The sequence below is a fragment of the Eucyclogobius newberryi genome, unplaced genomic scaffold, assembly GCF_026437365.1.
Source record: "Eucyclogobius newberryi isolate DKJ021-1_F unplaced genomic scaffold, fEucNew1.0.hap1 SCAF_18, whole genome shotgun sequence".
Classification (NCBI taxonomy): domain Eukaryota; kingdom Metazoa; phylum Chordata; class Actinopteri; order Gobiiformes; family Gobiidae; genus Eucyclogobius; species Eucyclogobius newberryi.
In genome coordinates this window covers 20705575-20729861 of record NW_027315812.1, presented here as the reverse complement: position 1 = coordinate 20729861, position 24287 = coordinate 20705575, and the positions used below count along the sequence as shown (strand labels likewise).

General features: G+C 39.0%; 1 protein-coding gene across 1 annotated transcript; it reads left to right on the top strand.

Moving 5' to 3' along the window:
* Nucleotides 1–19: 19 nt before the first annotated feature.
* lmbr1 (limb development membrane protein 1) lies at nucleotides 20–23725 on the top strand. The gene is made up of 17 exons (XM_072450953.1): nucleotides 20–236; nucleotides 2122–2194; nucleotides 5196–5235; nucleotides 5489–5628; nucleotides 5982–6085; nucleotides 12195–12321; nucleotides 13065–13133; nucleotides 13247–13311; nucleotides 13427–13499; nucleotides 16353–16445; nucleotides 16961–17037; nucleotides 17325–17402; nucleotides 19549–19622; nucleotides 19728–19818; nucleotides 20324–20390; nucleotides 22038–22199; nucleotides 22376–23725. The coding sequence occupies exons 1-17, from the start codon at nucleotides 174–176 to the stop codon at nucleotides 22459–22461; spliced, it is 1482 nt and encodes a 493-aa protein (XP_072307054.1). The 5' UTR covers nucleotides 20–173; the 3' UTR covers nucleotides 22462–23725.
* The last annotated feature ends 562 nt before the right edge of the window (nucleotides 23726–24287 follow it).

Sequence of the window (24287 nt, the reverse complement as noted above, 5' to 3'; positions counted from 1 at the left end):
CATAGTGATGACGTTATTTATTTTGGGGCGTTTGAGTTTGTCACGGAGCGGGTTCGCGTTGATATAGAGCAGTCAGGTTTGAGCTGGAGAAGGAAGAGAATGCTCTTGGTTATGCAAATCAAACAACTTAACATGTAGCCCCTCTTCGGATCTTTGTAGGTGCAATATGAAGCATGGAAGAAGACGACGTTACCATCAGAGAGCAAAATTTCCACAGCCAAGTTCGCGAGTACATTGTAAGTAACAGACGGTGTGGTTTATGCTAGCATGCTAACTGCGTCCTCTAATAAAGCATTGAGACGCCAAACGGATTTTGTACTTGCTAAAATTACACAATTTGTATTCCTTGCAATTTACCCCCGTATATTATATTTAGTGTCATATAATGTTATTTTTTATGTCACCAAATACACTCTACCAGACTAATATAATCAATTTGCAATGACAACATGCTCATTTCTACTCCAATTAATCGATTTGATTAGAACTTGAATATGATGGGTTTGGTCAATATAATGGACTAAACTTGGATTGCATTGCTTACCTAGTAATAAATAATAAAAACACATAATTAATAGATTTGCCATTGTATGTAGTTTTACCTGATTAATTATACCAACTAACACGTATCAACTTGATTTCCCATCAAGATGAATGACCCACTTTTAAACAGTTACAAACTGTCTGCACAAGATGTTCTCTGTATCCAATATCCACTATTTATCAGAATCAGATCCTTCCCTACACATGATACTAAAGTCACTTTAGCCTTAGATCTGGCTCAGCACTGAGATGGCATTTTCACTGAGGAGTTGAAATGTTCTAAATGATCTACTGCTTGGCTCTAGTTGACCCTGAAGTTCCCCTAAACATAGCTATGCATTTAAGACCATTGCGATTTAAAAAAAAAAAGTGATATATAGTAGGGAATGGGGAGTAAACCTTTTATCATTGCAGACATAGTCTAGAAAACTCTTAACAGTTTTGTACACTACTTGCAGAAGGTGGTACAACTGATGGAATATCTGCTGAGTCAAGCCAAGAGTTAAGAGATAATCCATTTTAGGGTCTCTACTCTATTATCTCTCACTCTGCTGCAGTTTGGCGTCTGTTCCAGTTTATCAGCTCTTTGCAGATGAGTCTGTATTATTTTAAACTAGTGTTAAAGGGGATCCATTGGTCTGATATGTTTGTATTTGTATGGACAGTGTACAATGTTACATTGACAAAAAAGAAAGAAAGATGCCTTATACCAGGTTATAACAATATATGCTCATTTCCACTTTTAGTCCCTGGGTAAATGACTACTTGACATCACACATTTTTAATTTAATATTAATACCAACAAACAAGCACACCCTTAGATCAAGCACTACTAAAACTATTCAAGAACACCATCCTGCACTGTAATAATATTTAGTAACTGTAGGAATTTGCGTGTACACGATATATCAAAAATAGTTGCTTACACAGTCTATACATATGTAATGTATGTACCACTGTGTGTCTGAGTCATCTCCTGATCTTCCCTGGCTCATGTCATGTTGACAGGGTGTAAAGTGCTGAAGTGAGAGCTTCTAACATTAGTGTGTCCTAGTCACTGTCACAGTAGAGGAGGGAATGTGGAATGTGATAGTCCTGTAAGACCATCCAGTTTGTTTTGAGGCCTCGGTTGGTTACCTAATAAATTCCATGACTTGGTCAATTTGAGCAATACCAAAATAACTCGTAATCATAGTCATAATTAAGTGTAATCACTGACTGACGGACATAGATTAGTGGTTAGTTGAATCACATTCAAACATTAATGTAAAATGTAAATGCAGTTAGAGAAAGAGTTGGAATGCCATGCATGTTAACTTGAAGCTTTTAAATGTCAGTGATGTGTGGTTTACTTTGTGACCACTTTGTGTAGGAATAAAAACATGTTTACACACAAGCCCTTTTGACCCAGTTTGAGGATTGCGTTTCACATTCTACATTATATCATATGCTTAACCCTACTCTGATTACCTTGCATCTGGGCGACCACTACTCAGCAGGTTCATGTCCTGTGACTCAGTAGTTGTAAACATTATGCACTGTTAATAATATGCAACCTTGTCCTTGTGTGGTTTTCAGATATGCTTCCTCCTGTTTGCAGTTCTCTACATTGTCTCATACTTCATCATAACACAATACAAGAGGAAAACTGGTATGTCATTTTGTGTGTTTAAACTGAGCCTGATGGAGTATATTGAACATGTATAGGCCATTTTCTGTTTATTTACAACAACGTATTGTATCAGGGCTAAAGCAAGGTCAGTGCCAAGGCTTATGCTTTGTCAACCACACGTATCCTTGTACAGATAAACCAGCTCTGTAGTGTGAAAAATATACACATCAAATGACAATGTAGAGTATTTTATTTACTGCTGCATATTTAGGAAATTGTATTTTGAAATATGATTTATGACTTTATATTGCTGAAACACTGGTCAAAGCAACAACATTAAAAGGGATTGATTGTTTTCTCTTTTGGAAAACATTGTCCAGGTAGCTCCAGAGGTCTCAGTTGGCTTGGCGATGGCAAAAATATGATTCACATTTTTTCCCTCATATTGAATGATATACATTTTATTTCATATAATTATATGAAATATGGATACAAATTTCTTTCAATATATCATTTCACGAACACAAACATCATCTATTAACCTCTGAACTGTGCTCCACTTGTTTTTAATAACTAGCTGTGGACCCCTAGATTTTAAAGACCCAAGGTGATAATTGACAATTATAGATGAATCTCAATCTTCTTAAAATCTGATTAATTGCCCAGCCTTACTTGCCAGTAAACCATATTTATTAAATATGTCTGAAGAATTGCCATAATTAACATGACAACATCATGGGTAACAGATAATCCTGGTATTCTTCGCTGACATATGTTCGGTCTCTACTGGATCATAATCAGTGTTATAATTCTGCTAACCCAGCGTTTAGCCCTCAGGAGCTGCACCAGCTGGTTGTGGTCTTAAGACTGATCTTAAGCTACGTCTGACTTAAATCTGAAAGTCCCGTCCACAAATGTGCTCTATAGAATTGACAATAAATAATCCAACACAGTGGTGAAACTAAACAAAGATTTAAATTGTGGAATTTTTCACAATTTCTACAGTATTTAAACACTTTCAAAAATTAAGGGCTTTGTATATTTCAGCTACAGAAGCAGCTTTATTGTGACAGTGTTAGACAACTACAGATTATTAATTCTGCACAATAACAAATAGAGATAGACAGAGCTTTCTGTTTGCCTTTAAGTTTAGTATGTCATGTGCAAGTCCTGCTAATGGATGAATAAGACAACACCTTTGCACAGTTAAACTAGAGAATCTATGACGTTTCCAGGCAACAAGCACAAAATCCCTGGTTTACTCATGAACATGCAGGTTAAGACCTGGCACGACTACAGCTGGTAGTGAGTAGAGCTGGTACACTATGTCCAAACTCCAGTCACTACATCGGACGTAGCTAAGCTCGGCGTAAGAGTGTGGACCGACCTAACAGCTGGTGCACTCGGCTCCTGGACATAGCCATGTGACCCCAGCTATCAGTTTTGTATTTAATTTGTTTGTCCTCTCAAATCACATGCTTAAAGGTGCATTGTGTAACTTTTCTGCTAGAGGGTCTACAACCTGCTTGTTTCCATGGAGATGCTCTGCCTTGAATGTTCCACTGTATGGCATTAAACATATACGTTTACATTTATCCAATTGCAGGTGTTGTAATGAGGGATGCACCAATATATCAGCCTGTGATCAGTATTGGCCTAAATGTCCATATTGGTGCACCACCAGTTTCTATTACTAAAGAAATACTTTGAAAACATGCATTTTTACTGTGCGCTGTTGCTGTTAGGGCACTACTCAAAATATCGACACAGCAATATATTGTTACAGACTTTTACACATATCAATACAGGGAGCAATACAATTCCTTATACATCTTCTGCTGATATTTTTCATTGAAGCTAAAGCTGCTCAGCTGAAAAAGTGAACAATTGTGGTGTCCGTTGTGGACATGAAATTTCCATATATTTTGTTGTTCTGCACCCTTTTTAGGAATATACCTGCAAAGGGTTCTTGGTAATACACATCTGCCTTTCCAAAGATCAGATCTGTAACTTGGCCTATTGGTGTCACCTACTTGTCACCATGGACATTGATAAGTTTAATGCCATAATGTGGGACAGTCAAGGAAAATTAATAACATCTCTATTAGAGCTGGGTTTCGATTCAAATTTCAAGAATCGATCCGATTTCGATTCGATCCGGGGGTTAATGTTATTAAAAATGAAAAATGTATTTGAACCGTTTCCTTCACTTCATGACTGTGTAGAGAAGCAACATATTAAAACTAGTATTATATCAATATTAAACAGCAAATCTTACAAGTATTGGTAGTTACTGATGGCTGGAAGACTGATGAAAAGGTTAAGGGTCAATCTACCTTCAAGAAAGATAATCCAGGAGTCCTGAATTATCTTTCTTGAAGGTAGATTGATGTTCACTGAGGGAAATGTAGAAAATAATTTTAATTAAAAAAAAATAAAATTGATCTTTGGACGTACGAATCGATAATCGGTCATTAATATGCGAATCGATTAAAAATTGGAAAATCGATTATTTCAACCCAGCTCTAATCTCTATGGAGAAAAACAGGTGGCGGACCCACCAAAATTACACAGTGCAACTTTAAAATGTGCTCTGTGAACTGAATGTTAAAAAATATTTGCATTTACTGTGTTTTAGGGCTGTATTTGAAATATCGATATTACAATAAATTGTGACAGATTGCTTCGAAGTACAAATATTGATACAGGGATCCGATTGCAATACTTAATAAAAAAAAACATAGTCATTAATTGGCGTGTTATAAACGTACAGTTGTTTATATCCAGACTATTTCATCACATAAGACCTAAGCTGCTGAATAGAAAGTGAGCTATTCACAAATCAATTGTCTTCTTTTGTTACTAAGGACATTGTGGACATGAAATTCAAATGCAATTTGTTACAAAGCACAAGCAAAACATCAGCTTAAAGGTTTAGGGAAATTCTCTTGGAGCTGTGCGTGCCTGGGATGCATATCGTATCCTGAGGTTCCTGGCAATGAACGACTTACAGACCTTGTTTAATTTTGTTTCTTTGCAGATGACCATGAGGATGAAGATGCTATTGTCAACAGAATATCGTAAGTGGGTTTTATTCAAATCGCACTGCTCAGTCTCGCCTCGTTTGCAGTTTTCATCTGTGAGGCAGATTAATAAAGAATTCAGCGTTGTGTACAATTAAACACTGACTTGACTGTTAATTTTCACCACACGGAAAACAATCCCAAACTAATCCTGTTGTCAAAAGTCATTACTGACATTATCAGATTAGCTACAGATGATTTTATGGAATTAACTTTTAACATATGTGGCTGTATTGTTTTGCGTTCACAGATTGTACTTGTGCACCTTCACCCTGGCAGTGTCAGGTGGTGCCGTTTTCCTTCTGCCCTTCTCTATCATCAGTAACGAGATCCTCCTGTCTTTCCCCAAAAACTACTACATTCAGTGGCTCAATGGCTCCCTCATCCACGGTTAGTTCGACACTCGGTACATTTTACAAAAGAATATCTCAAACAGCCTGTCCAGTATATATTCTTATTCCTACCTATAGTGGAATGCGCGGATAAATCTGTCACAATCAAATATTGTCAAATGTAATTTAAAGTACAATTGTTTTTGTACCATTTGCTCTTTGCCCCTGGTATTTGATTTGTGTTTAAAAATCTGCTGTTCTACTTGCGGACCACCAGAGGTCGTCTGAGTCCATGACATAATTCTAGCTTTCTCAAAAATAACTCATAAGCATTATGAGATGCATTTAAAAAATATATGTTTTTTTAGTTACTAACACTTGTCTGTTTTGGTTTCTTGTGGCTTTGTGTAGGATTGTGGAACCTGGTGTCGCTTTTCTCCAACCTTTGTCTTTTTGTCCTGATGCCATTTGCTTATTTCTTCTTGGAGTCTGAGGGGTTTGCAGGATCTAAAAAGGTATGAGTTTATGCATTTTTAATTCTTTGTGCCTGCAGTTAATTTACATTATTTTGAAATGTACTCATGCAAGAAAATTGTTTTTTGTCTTTATTCTGTTTGTAAAGAGGACATGCTTAAGTACCTAATGAAGGTGTGTAATAAATCCTGACCAGTAGATGGTGAAGCGGTGATGAGGAATTAGATGTTTCTCCTTATGAAATCTGTCGGTTTATGGTGCTGACATAAATTGCCAAGCCTTTGCCTTAATTGTATTATTAACTGATTGAATTTAATGACCAATTAATGCAAATATTATATTGAATGATGTCTTGTTCAGGGGAGTTTGGGCTTCATTGGTCTGTGATGTTCAATGTCTGAAAGTTTAAAAAAAAAGTTTTGCAATTTAAGGATTACTCCAATAAAATGGTAAATTAAATAGTTAATAAAACTGTTATATTTCTTCCTAATACTAAGAAGATATTTTTGATTTCCTGACCTGGATTACACAATGCCATATCATTAAAAAGTGTATGTGTGTGCTGTTTCTAAATTGGAGACCCAGCACAAATGTTTTCCCGTTGAAACACATTGTAAAGTGCTTTTATCAAAGCGCTGGGCACAAGGCTATTGGCCTCTCAGCAGCAGAGCCGGGGCAGCGGCAGGTGCCGGACCGCTGCCCTCTGCCTGACTCACGCCACTAACCGTAACTGCCACCGCACAAAGCTCATTAACCATGAAAGTCCGACCCTGGTCTTCGCCCTGCGCCACATCCTGACAAGCCCTTTCAATAAGGCCATAGGCTGCAAACGCTTCAACACCGCAGCATCGGGCTCACTGATTTAAGGCCTGATTCCTTGTCACCCTCCTCCCCGGCCCCCACCGAAAATAAAACTTCAAAAGCGCAGGCTAATAATCGAGTTGTAAGGCTCAGTGAACTTCCTTGTTTAATTGATTACCCACCAAAAAAGCAAACTTGGGGCTCGTGTTCCCAAAGTCCATAAAGTCGCAGCGACATGACAGCACAATAGAGTCCCGCAAAATGGACGGGGCGAGATTTGCCTTTAATACGCCTCTATCCTGTGTCACAGTTTGAAACCTCTCTGGTTTATGTCCCTCTTGGCAAAGGCACATAAAAATTAGCCTGTACTGTAGAGTTTAGCCACTTCTTTTCTTCCTTGGCCTGCTAATTTGTTTCGCTTGGATTTCTTCAATAAATGGGCAGACCCTAACATGCAGGAGACAGAGCTTGGGCCTCCTTTCTGTTCTATTTAGGCTGCTACCGATGTTCTATAAATTTAGAGGAGGCACTGGTTAATGTTTAAATGCACTTGCAGCTATTAAACACATATTGAGAAAGGGGTGGTGGTGATGTGTCCCTCAACAAAACTGCTGTGCCTGTTGTGTCGTCGTGAATCCGTCAGTGGGATGGATATAAAAAAAACAGAGGTTTTTGTATGTGATATTAGGCCTCACAGTATTAGAGCATTAAAGTACATTGGTATAAGGTTTTAAGTGGTATTTTTTTTACCTGCCAGTTAAGTGTTCTAGCAGCGCGAGGTGCTTTTGACTGCGGAAATGAAGTGAATGATGAATTTGACTTGTAACGTTGTAAGTCAGCCTCTCATGTGGCTGTGTTTACGTTTGACGATGTACTAAAAGACACCACTAAAAGACACCACCAGAATAAAGATGGGGAATAAAGTTGTTTTTTTTAATGTTAACAGCTCTTCAGAGGTTCTGTCAACTTGCATGATTAATAGTGAAACAAATTGTCCAAATGGATGGATCAGAGTGACTTGGGGTCCTAATGTCAAATGTTACTATACGGGTTTACCTGTTGCAGTAAAAGTCTGCTATTTTACGGCTTTCAACCTTTTTTTTTTTTTTTTTTTTTTTTTTTTTTTAGGCGAGAGTGTTAAAATCAGTTAACATTAAATACAGATACATTAAATAAAAATATTATTGTGATCGGTAGTTTATATTTTTCTTCTTGTTTTGTAATAATTTACTAAATTGGTTAATTGGAGGGAAAATCTTTTTATATTATCATAGAATTTAGCAAAAAGAAGTGTCGCTTTAATTTCTATCAAAAAGTATAATTATCTATAGTTAGAGTTGGGGTTGGGGTGTGCATACTGCACTCGCCTCCAGTATCGTATTAAACATTGTGGCCTTTTTAAGCACTTTTAAAAATGTTGTTCCTTGTTTTTGTACATTTGAGGGCAATCGCTCCAAAATGTATGTAATAATAATATTATTATTTATTTAAGACTTATAAGGGAAAGGTTAATCCAATTTAAATAATTCTAATCAATACAATATTTTAAGTTGGTTTTGGGAGAGAATTCAAATGTGTTTGATCCTGAAACGAGTTGGAACGGGTCTGACCCCTTGAGTGACCCAGCAAGGGGCCAACAGGTTTCATCTGGTAGTTAAAGAAACTCCTCATCAATCTCATCCTAAGCCCTAACCCGCCGATGATGAGAAGTGTGTTTATTGTGGAAGGAGGAGAAGGGGGAAACGTCTCCCCCAGCAAACCGTGTGGTGTTACTAAGATACTCGTCTTTGTTGGAGCTTCACAATGGAGGCCTGGATATTTATTTCAAATCTCCTGCACATGCAGACATTTTTCCCAGGCCTTCTTTTGGGCAAGGCCAGCCGAAGAATATAAAGTGGTGTTTACATACCTTCCTTTAAGGTCACAATGTCTCCCTAAAGCTGCCTGCTACAATGTCCGTTACCATGGAAACATATTAGCTGAAGCTAGGAATTTTAAAGAAAAAGCAACTTGCTCAGAATTTTTCTCTTTTCCCCGTGACTCAGTTTTCTCCAAAAGAACTAATGCGTGTTTATTGTACAATCCAGTATTCCACTTTGTTAGGTCATTCATGAAAATGACACACACGGATGCATTTTTAGACTTGTTTGTACTACTTAGACAAACTGTTAGTTATTTATTTTTGAAGTCGTCTTTCTGAAATCAAAACGAGCTCTGCTCTCTGTATATGAAAAATGGTCAGGATCAGACATATCTAATTCTTTCCTCTTAATAACTGCAGTGCTTTCTCCCTCATCTGGTGAATCACTCCAGTTTCACAGAAAAGTACAGTTGAGTGAGGTCTTAAATTGTGGTCATGTTGTTGATCATGCCCCTGCTCTTGTGTCATTAAGACTTTAGAAGTGCATTCTCCAGCTTTATGGCCAGTGTCCTTTTCTGCTTTGTGTCTCTGACACGGTCACTGTGCTGTGGCCACTGCTGAGGCATACACCAATAAAGCCGCGGGCATCTGGTCTGCCCCAACCCCCTACCTCTCCCTTGCCCTTGTCCCACATGCCCCCAGTGATCAGAAAGATGGCTGATAGGATGGCCACAGCCTGCTGACCTAATGACTGTTAACTAGTGACCACTACAACATGTAGGCCTCATTAGTGGTAGCTCTACAGTGCAGATTGTATTTAAGTGTGCAGGCTGATTGTGCTGTTGGATTTGAAAGTTTTTTTTTATTTTTGCTTGTTTCTTGCTTGATTGTTTTTTTTGGTGGTAGTTTTATATAAGCCGGTACATTTGCTGCTACACATATTTCTTGGAAGTCTGTGCAAGCATGCACTTGCAGCGGCTAACTAGCCCCTTTCTCGATGTCACAGTGAGGATCGGGGATGCTGAATATTTCAGAGGTGCTAAATTTAGAGACAGTTACACATTTAGAATGGTAAGAATAGAAAATTTCAGCAGCGCTCTGATGCCTAGCTTGCCTTTTCTTTTTTCTCCTCCCTTTCTTCACTAGGTGACAGATCTCTATGATCAATGATAATGACATAGTTACATGTACCTAAATTTAGACCTAACTGTTTCACTTAAAATAGCAGAAACCTGCACCTGCTTACCTTTCTCTTTTCTTTTTTTTTTTTTGTTAAAGATTTTGGCCCGTAGGCTTTATTAGACAGGAAAGACGGCGTAAAATGGGGGATGAGAGAGAGGGGAGGACATGCAGTAAACAGTCGGAATAGGGATTCACACTCACAACACTGTGGCAGGCTGCAATAGGAGCCTGGCATATGTGTGCTGTGTCTTAACCACTCAACCACCGGGCAGCACCTGCTAACCTTTCTCATCACACACAAGTGGCATTTGACATAATTAGGATCAATAAAAAAAATCACTTGAATATTTAAATTCCGCCTCACCCGTCTCTATGCGGAAATAACTGATGATACCAAGAGGTGACAAGCATTGCCTTTGCCCTAAATGATCTGAATGGGTAATGATTTGAGTCTTATAAATGATTGAGGGAGCGGTCCAAAGGGAATATACCTTCGGCATTGCATGGGCAGCGTTTTAAGGTGGACTGGTGCGCTTGAGTGGACACATGCTCTGTGGACCTGCTCGCTGCTCTAATTCTCTACTTCTCCAAACACGTCCTTAAGAGAATGCGTGTGGGACCTGTCTTCAGTCTCTGAAAGCATTCCTCTCTCACCTCTCCTACCTTCAGGATTGAGAAGCACTCTTACATTGACTCCAGCTTGAGAGTGATTGTTGTTCATACTAAAACCTACAACTGAAAAATGTGGCGAAAACAAAAACAAACGACAGGCACATAAGTCTCACATTAGTCTACAACTACTGTCCCACACACTGAAACACATGTTTTCAAATGCATTTTATGATTATATATTACTGTTACCTGTAGAGTTACTGTAGTGTCCACCTTGGCCACACTGGGGCACTCCAGTCACTGTCCATTTTCTTGCTTTAGTGCTGGGAAATTCGACTGAGGAAGCAAGGTGCAGGATAGAATAGTCTTCATTTATAATATCATACTTTTCTGAAAAAGTTCACAGGACAAAAATATTAATTGAAACATCTAACAAATAATTAAATGGTAGTTGGCATGCACGTGTCTTTACTTTTTATACTTCAATCCATATACTACTGAGATAAAGCGGACAGGTGGATGTGAAGGCAGACTATTCCAAGACAAAATCCAACAAGTGGCAGTTTCATTTGGAATAAGACCAGCGCTTTGGAAAAGATTACTGCCATGTATGGACTTGTTTTATTTATATTTATATATAACAGCTCAAGATTAACAGGGCAACTTTCACGGAGAGACCCTCTTCATGTTGTTAGTGCTGTGTATACTGAACAGTAACCATGCAGGAATTATTTTAGCTGGGAACAAATTGCTCATGTGTAGCCAATTTAGGCAAGCAGCATGCCCTTGTTATCGAGCCCCTCGTACACTACCTGACATGTGTAGAGCACGCCCATCTATCTTACAATGCTAGACGGCTTGGCTCTGCATAGGTGGGAGTAGGAACTGTGTGAACAAGTGAAGGAAGACTTTATTAACCACTCAGCAGTTTGTGACCCGGAAAACCCAAATTACCCCAAACCCCTCATGACTGCCGAGCCCTGGACTCGGTCGTGCCAAGAGAGCTTCTAATCAGGCCCAGATGGGAGGTCTGCTCTTGATCGCAGACAGTAGCTGACCCAGGCAGCCTTCATGCTCCTTCAAGTTCCCCTACCTCACCCACTCACACCAGTGCTACTGCTGAACCAGAGCTGTTTTATGGACTATCATTTGTTATAAGTATTGTCCATGAAAGGGCTTTAATACTGCATGCTTGCGGTGATTATTTTAAATGGCACTATGTAACTTTTCTGGTGGAGGGTCTACCACCTGCTGGTTTCCATAGAAATGTTATTGTTTTGCCTGGAAATGTCCGTATGTATGCATAAAACTATACTATACCGGAAGTATGCATAAAACTATCTCTGTGGAAACAAGTAGGTGATGTCACAAGGCCAAGTTACAAGTCAGGTCTGTGGCGAGATGGCAGTAAGGATGCATGTTTTAATGCTCAAATATCTTGTGGAAGCACCTGTAAAGAACAACATGCAATATAAGACCTTTTGAATGCAATACTGCTGGACACTCCAAGCTGCAATAACCTATCCATAGAGGCAATCAGGTGGTGGACCCTCCACTGGAAATGTTACATAGTGCGCCTTTAAAATATGTAGGCTTTATTTCTGTATAATAATGCAGCGTTTAAATGAGATGCTTATTTTCATGTAAACAGATTTTATACCAATCTTATGGAGTTTTTTCCCCTGCTCTTTTAGGGCATCAGAGCTCGCATTCTGGAGACTTTTGTCATGCTCTTCCTGTTGGCTCTGCTTATCCTGGGCATTGTGTGGGTGGCATCAGCGCTCATTGACAATGATGCAGCCAGTATGGAGTCATTATATGGTAGGTTTACACATTAGTCCTGTTCTCAGGTCTCTGCACTGGCCCCTGTGGCTCAGAGAAGAGACTTTAAAGCAGCTCTGCTTGTGTACAAGTCTCTCCATTGCCTAGCACCAAAGTACATCTTGGGCATGTTTGTGCCATTATGAACCATCTCGGACTCTGAGGACCTCAGGGACCGGCCTCCTGCTGGTGCCCAGAGTCAGGACTAAACATGGACCGGCCTCCTGCTGGTGCCAGAGTCAGGACTAAACATGGACCGGCCTCCTGCTGGTGCCAGAGTCAGGACTAAACAGGGACCGGCCTCCTGCTGGTGCTAGAGTCAGGACTAAACAGGGACCGGCCTCCTGCTGTTGCCAGAGTCAGGACTAAACATGGGGAATCTGCATTTCAGTTTTATGTAGCTAAAATCTGGAACGGTCTTCCTGAAGATGTGAGACGGGTTCTACTCTGACAATGTTCAAATCTAGGCTAAAAACAGTTTTGTTTAGCTGTGCATATGACTGAAAGGATTTTTCTTTGCACTCTTCTCTTTTATGACTTAAATTGTTTTTAATTAGTTGATTTTATTGTATTTCTGTTTCTGTAATTTCTTTGTGATTTTAATGCATTTTTCATGTCATGTGAAGCACTTTGAATTGCCTTGTGTATGAAATGTGCTTGCCTTGCCTAGGTTAGTTGCTGTATTTGTAATTTTTTCCTATGGATTTATATATAAATATAAATAATTGTCTTTTTTCTTTTAGATCTTTGGGAATTTTACCTACCCTACCTTTACTCTTGTATATCTTTAATGGGAGGACTGCTTTTACTTAGTAAGTATATTGTAAGCATATTATTCTAAGAAATGATGAATTATTACAAATGTTTCCATTTTCTATTTCAATCTCTATTTGCAAAATCACATTGCTTTATATCTCGCATATAGTGTGCACTCCAGTGGGACTGTCTCGGATGTTCACAGTCATGGGACAGTTGCTAGTGAAGCCATCGGTAAGTTTTGAATGAATATATTAATGATTACTTTAAAGTCCCGCTAAACACTGTCCTCACCTTGGTCCCCCTTTGGACCTAATTATAACCATTTCCTCTTTGGCCTCCTCTTTAGATCCTGGAGGACCTGGACGAGCAGATTTACTGCATCCATTTGCAAGAGGAATCCCTTCAGAGGAGATTAAATGGTATGTGTGTGAGGCTTTACTTAGCTTCTGGTTTGACGGGGCCTATCAAAGAGGTGTATGTAGAAAAATAATGTCTTATCACGGTTCTCCAGTTGCGCTTCTCCAATCAGAGAAATGCAAATTGCAATGCCACCAATTGGTCTCCTCCCTTTTCATGCAGTTTAGATGTTGTATGTGTGTTTTTAAGTTATACATTTCTTTTGGCATTTTCTCTGATCACCAATGATCTGCTTCCTTGCAAGTAGTTATTTGTGTATGGATTTGCTTTCAGATTTGCACTATATACTGCAACATCTTTTGACACTGCCGAGTCATACCAAATGAGCGGTCACACCATTACAGCAGCAGTCCATCTGAAAGGAGAAATTGTATCTTTACAGAAGTTTTCAATGTCCTACCATCTACAGGGTGTCCTTAAATATCGTCTTTGTTTGTCCAAAATGTCTGAACTGCATAAAGAATTTGGGACAAATAGCGTACTTCAATATTATCTCAACCATGCAACCAAGTGTACAGATGCAGTAAATGTCTTTTCAAACCAGGGAGGTAAGAGAGATCTTTCCCTGATAGTGCTGATGTTGTCAGATGCTGTGCCGACCACCTTCATACACTGCCACTTAAGCGTTTGGTCCCATAGAGCTCATTGCATACTCCTTTCCTCTGAACTAAAAGTAGAAAATTGTAATCTGTTCCTTATCATCTACAAAAGTGTTTGAAGTCTTAAAGGCACAAAATATCTGTGGTCAGCTCCATATGTGCACTGATTCCAAGCTGTAGTTCATTTGGACCTGTTGAAGAGACAGGAATAGGGGCTAAAAGAAGATGGTGATCACCGGAAGCTTGGGCTTATCAGCTCTTTATGTTTTTATGCACATACTGTATGTATATGCACATGTCAGTGTTAATGCACTCACATAGGTGAGGTGCTCTTTTGATCTGCTCTGTCCAGCACGGTTCAGGGACAGTTCAGCGCGGAAAATCTAGAAGCTTTGTCCACTTTGATAACTGGTCCCCATCAGATGAATTTGCACTGTGAGAGGTGGTTCTTTTATACTGTATGTCATAGTAGACACTGTTGACCTTAGACCAATGTCAGGAACATTTACTTACTGGGAATAATGGACATCCTGGCCTGCATTGCTGTCTAAAAAGTGGATTTTTTTCTGCTCTTCATTGCTATTTTATGTTTTATTTAAAATAAACTAGTAAACTAGTCACTCAATTACCGGTATATGTGTTCTATTTCATCCCTCCCGAGGGTGGTGCAGAAAGCTTTCATCTGGGATTAATAGAGCCATAATTATTATAGAAATATTTCATTTTTTATTGCTAATAAATCCTTTGAAATAAACATGTTTTCTCCTTGTGAGCTTGTCTCAGGGGATATGGATAAGTTTAATACCGATTCATTATCTACAGCTTTTTATAGGGCACTTTTTTCCATTTGAAATATTCAAAGCACCTAAAACCCCAACATATTTAGCCTAGCCTTGCTCCAGCTCCACTGCTGCAGTCACACTGGACATGCAGAGTTGGGGACACGGGGTGTACATTCTGTACACCACAATGTGAAGGTTTAATTCTGGGCACACTCTCATTCTACAAATACACTGGAGCCCAAAAACCTGCTTGTGCTAAAGCTCAGACGAGAGGCTATGGTGCCGTAGTCCCGACTAGCTGATTGTCGGACAGTGGCCCGTCCAGATGCTATGCGGCACAGTGACCTTGCTTGTGCCTCTGTTGTCTAAGCAGGGTATTTAGCATATTTGAGGCTGACGTAATTTTTTGACTGTGGTGAAGGTTGGAGAGGATATGTTAAATTACCCCAGGCTTTTCTGGCTGCCAAATGCCTCACTCAGCATCTCTTCCTTGCTCTTACTCTCTCGTACTGGACGCTGCCAGCAGTGGTAGAGGCTATGACGAAACTGTCTGGAGTCTAGTCCGTTAAGATCCTCACACTAATTATTATTATTTTTTACTAATTGCTTTGAGCTTCTTGTCTTTGTTGGCTATTCTGTTTTATTGACAGTAAATTATTTGATAATTTAATAGCCAGACTACAGCAAGCATGTAGATGAAAGCGGAATTAATCTCAAATATGAATGCCCAGAGGATCTGTTCATGTTCACAGCATGTTGAACTGCCAGTGACATTTCCTGTTCTGTTTTGACTGCATTTGCTCGAGGTTTCAAACTTCCCCCTGCTTAGATCTGGGACAGGTGTCTACAAGGGCATAGACAAGAGTTTAGCTCTCTCTCCTACTTAAAGTCATCCAGACAGGGTGTGTCATAATAACAGAGCGGCACAATAGTTTGATCAAAGTGATTGGCCTCTCACTCCTGTAACCAAGATGAAAGATGGTATTTTTATTGCACGCTAGTAACGGTGTAACACTGAACTAATTGGGCTTGATCTGTCAATCACCTCAGGGGGTGCAAATGGATACTTTCCCCCTTCGCTCAAAGGGCCTCGACATGGTACGTCAAGCTGGAAGCGACACAGAGTAAAATAGATAAATTAGCCTTAAATGAGCTGGCCTTGTGGTTTTCTTGGAGAATCCCTTGCTGTCTTCTCAGGCCCTCTCAGCCAGTTGTGGCATGTACTAGACGGCTTCTGACACAAAGGAGTTGGTGGTACTTGTTGGAGATCACATTATTATGTTCTGAGGATGATTACTCGTGTTGTATGATTTCCTAATAAACATTATGTGCAAAGGGTCAAACAGTGCCATCATAAATATGCTTCTTTTGCAACTGCATACACTCAAGATATTTTGCAAACCACTTAGGTAAATTACTATGTGTTTGGAAAATGAATAAAATTGTAATAATGCTCTTGTTTTTTCCCCCACAGGCTCTTCTATCCATCCCACCTATACCAGACCTGGTTTTGCCCACCAGCTCCACAAAGAACTGGACAATATTAGACACCAAAGAAAAAAATTGGGTAAGTTTTGAAGGCCATAACAGCGCTGATTAATCAGTCATCAGAACTGTATGGGAACGATTGAGCTTTTTACATATTGCTGACCGACAGCTGCTTTCTCCATGTCTGACTTCAGTTGGACCTGCACCAGAACTGCCTGATCATTTTCCACCCTTTTTAGAATATTATAAATGAGACCTCGGCCTTTTGGGGTGGCGAGGGGGGGGGGGCACAAAGGCACTCAGGATATTGGACAATATGCAAACTTTATATTGTAGCTGGCCTTTTAGTGATGTCATTCATTTAAAGGGATGGTGCTTATAAAGTGCATTTGGCAAACTTCTTGGGCAGGCAGGGTGGATGCACTTTGAGAATAAAGGCTATGTACAGGTTAAGAAATGATAAAGGGGAGTCAATAAAGCACGACATTTAGGGCAAGCCAGTGTAAAAAGGACTGTGTACTTATGTGGACATAACTTGAACTTGGATATAAAAGTTCATAACTTTAGTGTTTTATTGAAATGTTCTTTCAACAGAGAGAAGAAAAAAAGCATCGGGTTGGGAAAAAAACTTATTGTATCCTATGGTCATGCTTATTCTGCTCAGTGGAACGGTGAGTCCAGCTCTGATATTACCCTTTAGAATAAACTGATGGGAAATTATAAATGAATTTAGCATTGGTAGTGGCTTTGTCTAAAATATTGCTTCAACGATCCTCAAAATGTACATATTATGTTTTAGAATAAACATTTGTTTTGTTTTTTAGAGTTTCCACATACACAGCATTAAATGGCACCAGAATTCCTCTAATCTGTTATCGATTATGTGCATAAAATGACCTCATGTAATCAAGAGTGCATAGAGACAAAACGTTTGACAAGATCTTTTTTCTCTGTGTAGACAATCTCTGTTCTGATGGTGGTATTAAATATCCTCTACCTTCTGGTGGATGAGACTGCAATGCCCAATGGATCCACAGTAAGTCAATCCAACACAAGACGCATTTAAACCTCAGTCAGGCGAACATGTTGACAGCAGACATAAATCAAATTCCGGATATGCTCAGGTGTTTGTTCAAAGAAAGGGACTGAGCAGATGGTAATCAGGCTCCCACCTTCTGCCTGTCGTTTTGTTTTGAAAACTTTTTGAAAGTCATTTTACACCCAAGTGCAAATTCAATGATCTGCCTGTCTCAAGTCCACTTTTGCACTGGGAGATTCACATCTTCCCCCTACACGTAATGTGTTTTAAGCTCTCTTATCTAATCTTATCAGCAGTGACGGGTACGTGCGTCCATGTGTGCTTGCATTTGTATGTGTGTTTGAGTTTCAAATTAGTCAAAGAGGGCATCATATTTCTGCTTTATTTTTCATCTTATGGGAAACTCACAGCCACTGACATTCCAATTATTTGATTGAGTCGGGATGTTTTCTTTGGCTTGGCACATAGTAGAAAATCCCCCAAATTACACTTCTCATGCTACCTGAAAGTGTGTTCCCCCATTAAATGTTTTTACCCTTTGTTGGGCTGGATATGTGCCACGCACCTCTACACGGAATCAAAACCCTGTGCAGGGATTCATCAGGATCAATACAGATATGTGTACCGGTGTTAACTCTATACTTTAGCCCTCTAGCACAGAAACTCCCTAACAGATAACTGCACCATATCTCAGAAGCAGAGTAGGCACTGTTGTATTTGAATCTAGAGAGTGACTACAGGACCAGAGCCAGTAGCAGTCAGACTGTGGGAAAGTCAATTCAGGTCCTATCCACTGATTGTTGTGGGGGGAGAGCACAAAGAAGTGGCCAGTCCCATGTTTGTCTTCCCTTCTCTCTCGGCATCTCTCTGTGGTCTCCAGTCTTCTGACCACTCACTTTCACAAATAAAGCCTGGGGAAGTGGTGACTTGAGTTGTGTGGACAAGGAAACGGAGCAGGTGGAAACAGTTGTAAACGGTATAACATATAATAAGCAGCTTTTAACATGAGGTATATTTTCAGACTATTATGGCAATTCTATAGAAATCTGTTAAAACATACCTTTAAATGTATTAATTGAGGTTTATGTTCCAGACAACTATGAAATTACAATTCAAAATCCCAGAAAAGTACAGAAAAATCACTTTACACCCTTATTTGGACGTATTTTCAATTTTCATTTTGAATCAGCTTTTGCAGTATTTTCTAACGTTGTACTCAATATTACATTTTTGCATATTCACACTCACTCACAATATTATGCATATTTTGATCATCTGCTCACCTCTAATGTGCTGCACATTGGTACCGTGTGCACATGAACAGCACATAACATGAATGGCCGTCTTAAAGGACGTCACACACTCTTGAGGCCACTGCGGCTGTTTTTCTTTTTTACTTTTTTTGCGTTAAACAACCATCTTTTACTTTTACTGAATTAAACTATTGATTGCCAATCGTAATGTTTACATCACAACAAATGAATTACTCTTTGAGTGCTCATCTAAATTCAGACCTCCTGTGTAATGCTTATTTCTAAAGGATCTCATTCAGCTTGTGGTCACAGGGATGAGATAATGCCTTTTGCGCAAAATCCTGCTTGTCTCCATGGAGATGTTATTGCTTTGCCTGAACTCTTCCACAGTAGGGCATTAAAACTAAACTATCTTCTATTTATTCTTATTTTTACTGTATAATACCTTAAAAAACATGCATGCACATGTATGGGCTCACCTCTCCACAGATTTGATCTGTAAATTTGATCTGGAAGGATAATGCCAAATGGTGGAATTTTCCAGGCAAAGCAATAACATATCCATGAAGACTGATGGCTTTTCCCACAGACCCAATGCAATAAACAAGCTCTGTCAACAGTGTCGGGAAGCCCATCCTCGCGGTATTGATACTATGGCATTTTGATACATGTCCCATCCCTAAAGCCAAATTATTATGTTCTTCCTAACCCTAACCCCAAGTACACACATCCGTGTGTACTTGAAAACCTGTCTAGCAATTTCATTCTTTCACACGTGGGAAATACAAATATATATTTTAAGTGCACCTGACACTAGCAGTGCAGCAATCTGTTCTGAATTGTGTTGTTTTTTATTCTAATAAAATGTTGTTCTCTCTTCCATATTACAGGATCGAGGAATTGGCAACACCTCTCTGTCCACATTTGGTGTGGCTCAAGCCGTGCTTGAGATCATCCTCATGTTGTATCCTTTGTGTGCAAAAACATGTTCCACAGAAAACAAATATAAAGTATATTTAATTACAGGCTGACATTTTGAAAGGTTATTGGTCCTTGATTTATTCAACAGCTACTTCATGGTGTCTTCCGTTGTTGGCTTCTACAGTCTGCGAGTCTTTCAGGGACTTACGCCGATAAAGGACGATACAACCATGACAACGGTAAAGATGGGGAGAAGGACTGTGGGCTAGTTCTGATTTCTTATTGATAAAATGGTTCATGTATTTTATCGTCTTTCCTTTTCTTTTGCCTACTTTCTGTTGCCTCTGTCCTGAAGCTCACATGTGTTCTTCTCTGGGATCCTGAATAGCTTTAGAAAAACCTATCCAATGTTTGTTTATGGGTTGTGCAAAGTGCAGGTTTCCTTTACTGAACATCAGAGGGAACACTGGCTCTTGGGAGGTGGAGGATGCGAGTTGTGTTGGCCCACAGTGGCACCCATTCACTTGGTAATGAGTTTGGTTGTGGTGCAGCTTATTAACTAGCCATGACATGCCAGTGAAAGGACTTAAAAGAACAATAGAAAAAACCTGGTAATGAGCAACATCAGCCTTACTACTTTTACAATATGTGGAACTAATTTGTGAAAAATTTGAAAATATGTCTACTCTGTGTGGACAATTTGAACGTTGGGACTTACTGTGGTAGTTTGTTTTATGTTTGTAGATTATCGGTTGCTGTGTGTCCATCTTGGTCTTGAGTTCAGCGTTGCCAGTCATGTCCAGAACATTAGGTAAGTGCATCTGTTGGTCACTTCAATTGTCCCTGTTATTGACTTAATGCATAAAGACAGGGGAAAAGGCTGGGGTGGAGCAATACGGTTACAATGGCTGTAATAAACGGCAAAGCACAGCTGTTCAAATAGTAATGGACTGAGTGCGATTTTGAGAAACCAACACAGTGCAGAGCGAGCGTACAGTGAGTCACTGGGGGCTTTGCAAAATATCAACAGGTTCCACTTTGTGAGAGTGAATAGATGAAAAGAGATGAATGCGTGGGAAAAGAACGGCTCCCTCTGAAAAAGAGCGAAATGTCAAGTGTGACTAATGAATATGTTATGAGTCTGGCAGTAACCAATGATTATATTGCTAATCGATTAATCTAACGATTATCCTTTTGATTAATCAATTGGTTATTTCGATTGCGAAAGGCCCCTGAACATGAGACATCTACTCAATTTGACCCAGACAAGTTAAAATGAGTTTCCAGGCCATCCTGATGGAATATACTCAAACAAAATAGTTTTTCATAAATTAATAAAAGCGTTTATAGTAAATCCAAATGACTAAATGTACATGTTTCCTGTGTTATTTTGATGTAATTCTTGCTTGGTTTTCTCTCAGCACATGGCATGTTTTGGAGTTTGTGTATAATAACAATTTGATTGCTAAATTAGTTCATGTAAATCTCATTAATCATTTAGTTGTGATTAATTACATAACTTCTCCCAGCCCTTGTTATGAGACTGCTGCCAGAATTGACATATTTGAACTATATTTTAGAAATCAAGATGAGGTAAATAAGTCTTATTTTAAATATAGTTATACAGCTTGTATATTGAAATTAATCACATTAGTTACTGCTGCTTAAATATATATGTATTTAGATAGATATTTTATTTTTTTCTGGTATAAGAAACGCATGTATATTGCTTTTTTTACATTTTGACTTCCAGTTAGAATTGGAGAATTGAGAAGGCCTGCCTCTTCATCGTGGCATTTTACCTTAGCAAGCAACACATTTTCATGTATGTGTTCTTATTTTTGAAAAATGGCTATTAGAGAGATCTCTGGAGATAAAATTGCCACAAGTTTGTGTACAGTGCACATATGTGAAAAAGGAGCTTCTTCTCCCTACGTCTTGTCTTATTCTTGTAGTCTTGTGACTTATGTCTCGTCCCATCCCTAATGGCTATGCAACGTGCAACCTTTTAAAACCCTATGTGTTTGACCTGGAGTCTAAAAGAATCATATATATACAGAGTGTTGGGCGGGGGGGCATTCAAGCCTCAAATGCAGAACAGGTTATGTAAACTTGCTGGAATCAATGAAAATACAACTTGGGAACTAATGATGAGGAATAATCATTCTAACACTCACTCAGCATCTCTGCCTAGCTTAAACTCCAACCACCGGTAGTATATTTTGATATGTTTTAGTTTAAGCTTTTCTATGAATTGATTTCCCTGAAGTATATAAGTACATTTACTCAAAAGAGAAAAGCTATAGATTATCCATGTATATTGGTATAATTTTGCTGTTTTGCATGTGAATGTCCTTTGCTAGTAAACTATTATTTTCTTGTGTCTAAAACCAGGGCTACAGTGCTAGCCCTGGTTTTAGACAATGTGTATTTATAACTGTATTGTGTGTCATTTTAGGCATCACCAGGTTTGACCTTTTGGGAGACTTTGGAAGATTTAATTGGCTGGGAAACTTCTACATTGTTCTGTCATACAACATGCTGTTTGCAGTTGTGACAACGCTATGCCTTGTGAGAAAATTTACCTCTGCAATACGAGAAGAGCTCCTGAAAGCATTAGGTATCTATTTCTTCATGTAAAATATTGCTAGGAAAATGTGAAATTTCATGTAGTTAAGAGCAATTGGGGTAGACTGAGTCTAGTAGTGCAGCATTAAATGGAAGAAGCGCATTAATACCTCTAAGTGAGTCAGGGGCTCTGAAATGAGATTTCTCTCCTTATCTTCGTCTGTCCAGGTCTGGATAAATTACAACTGTCAAACAGCCCCACAGACCCTGAATCTGGGAAGCCCTCAGCAAATGGGCATCAGAAAACTCTGTGAAAAAGACAGAAGATCAACGGGCATGCGCGCACACACACATGCACGCACGCACGCACGCACACACTCCTCAGCACAGCCAAAGGGAGATTTCAACAGAACTGTCTGTCTGCTGAAAGGTAAAGGGATTGGAAAGAACTTAATAAACCCGGGCAGTGTCTGATGGATGCTGCAAATGGAGGCTGAGAGCAATTTAGCTTCATGACATTCCATCGCCTGCATCTTGGATGGAGCTGGGACAGAGCCAGAAGGAGTGAAAAAGACTGGCATCACTGCAGTAACCTTGACGTTGACCTAAATTGGAATGGTGACTTAAAACACCCTTTTCTGGCTTTTCTAAAAATCCCCTCCTGCTCAACTCGTTTGGTTCTCCTCTGCTCCAAGTAAATGGCTGGAGCAGGTGAAATAATGCACCTTCTGTGATGGAGAAGTTCTCACATGTTTCCATTGGGCACTTGCATTTTAGCATTATTTCATTGTCATGAACGTGGGAAGTGAAAACAGGTATGTTGCTAAATTCATGTTTTTAGTGGTCAAATTGTTAAGATAAAGTCTAAATTTTTCTTCATAAAAATTGTAAAATGCATAAAGCCAATGGGTTGATCTTGTAAACGTATTGTACTTAAAATTGTACCGTTTTAAATGGCTTCAGTCAAGTGTGGTTGTAATGTAAGCTAGTGTTTAAATGTAAACTTGAGGGACATGTCACTGGGCAATTGTTGGTAATCTGAACTTTTTTGCTGTTCGTAAGGTTGTTACTACCAACATTTTTATATGCATCTAATTACATTTGTGCATCCACTTAGTCTTTTATTCACAGAGCCGGGTCAAAATGTTTTTTTTTTTATCTGTTTTGTAAATGTTGTATTTACATGTACATATATTATTTTCATACTTCTTTTGATCTTCTGGATGTAAAAATAAATAGGGATTTTAAGTACAGAGTTTTTCTGACTGCTTAAAACTTGTTTTATAACATCTTGTACCTCAATGCTACGTTTTCAGAAAAGGGTCATTGTGTGCTTAATTGCAGAGACCGGGTAACTCAGGCCCCATGTATTTGTTGTATAGCTGTGATGTTTCAGTGTCCAGAACCACCTTGAATGCCTTAAACTGTCCTATGAATCTGTAGTCGGCTCAATGTTGAGGTTGTTATGTGATGTATGTGTGTCTATGTGCTGTGAGACAAGTTTCACTGTGATCCTTCTGTATGCCAAGTCTAAAGGTACAACATTCTGCATTAAATATACCACATGAAATACCCATTCTTTTGTATTATAATACCCTTTTTTCACAATGTGCAGGGTGTCTATAAATGAAACTTTTTTTTTCTGATCATTGATCACTGTCTGGTTAAAATTGGATGATGAAAACATAACTAATCCAGTGTTTTGAGTTACAATTTCAATATTTGGGATGGGCTAATACCATCGCTACCTGGGTAGGGACTGGAGTTTGCAATAAACCCAAAAGATGACCCGTGGCAGTGGCCAGTGAGCACTAATTATACATTGATCGCCTTAACTAATCCCTATCAGATCCAAATATTCAATCTGTTCAGACATTTCATTTTTTTCTTGTTCCAATTAGTCTCATGTCAGTTTTTGGATACTAGTTTTAGTTTCAGTGCATCTCTGTGATGGTAATAGAGTAAAAGAGTAATAGTTAAACACTTTCTTCCACTGGAAGCATACTTACTGGAATGATACTTGCAAACTGGACCTCCTGTGTGGCACTTGCTCAATATATTTTTTTTAATTATAAAAGATTTATCTTTGGCCCTATGAAAAAGTCAATATTGCTATATGATATGTTACAAAAAATATGTG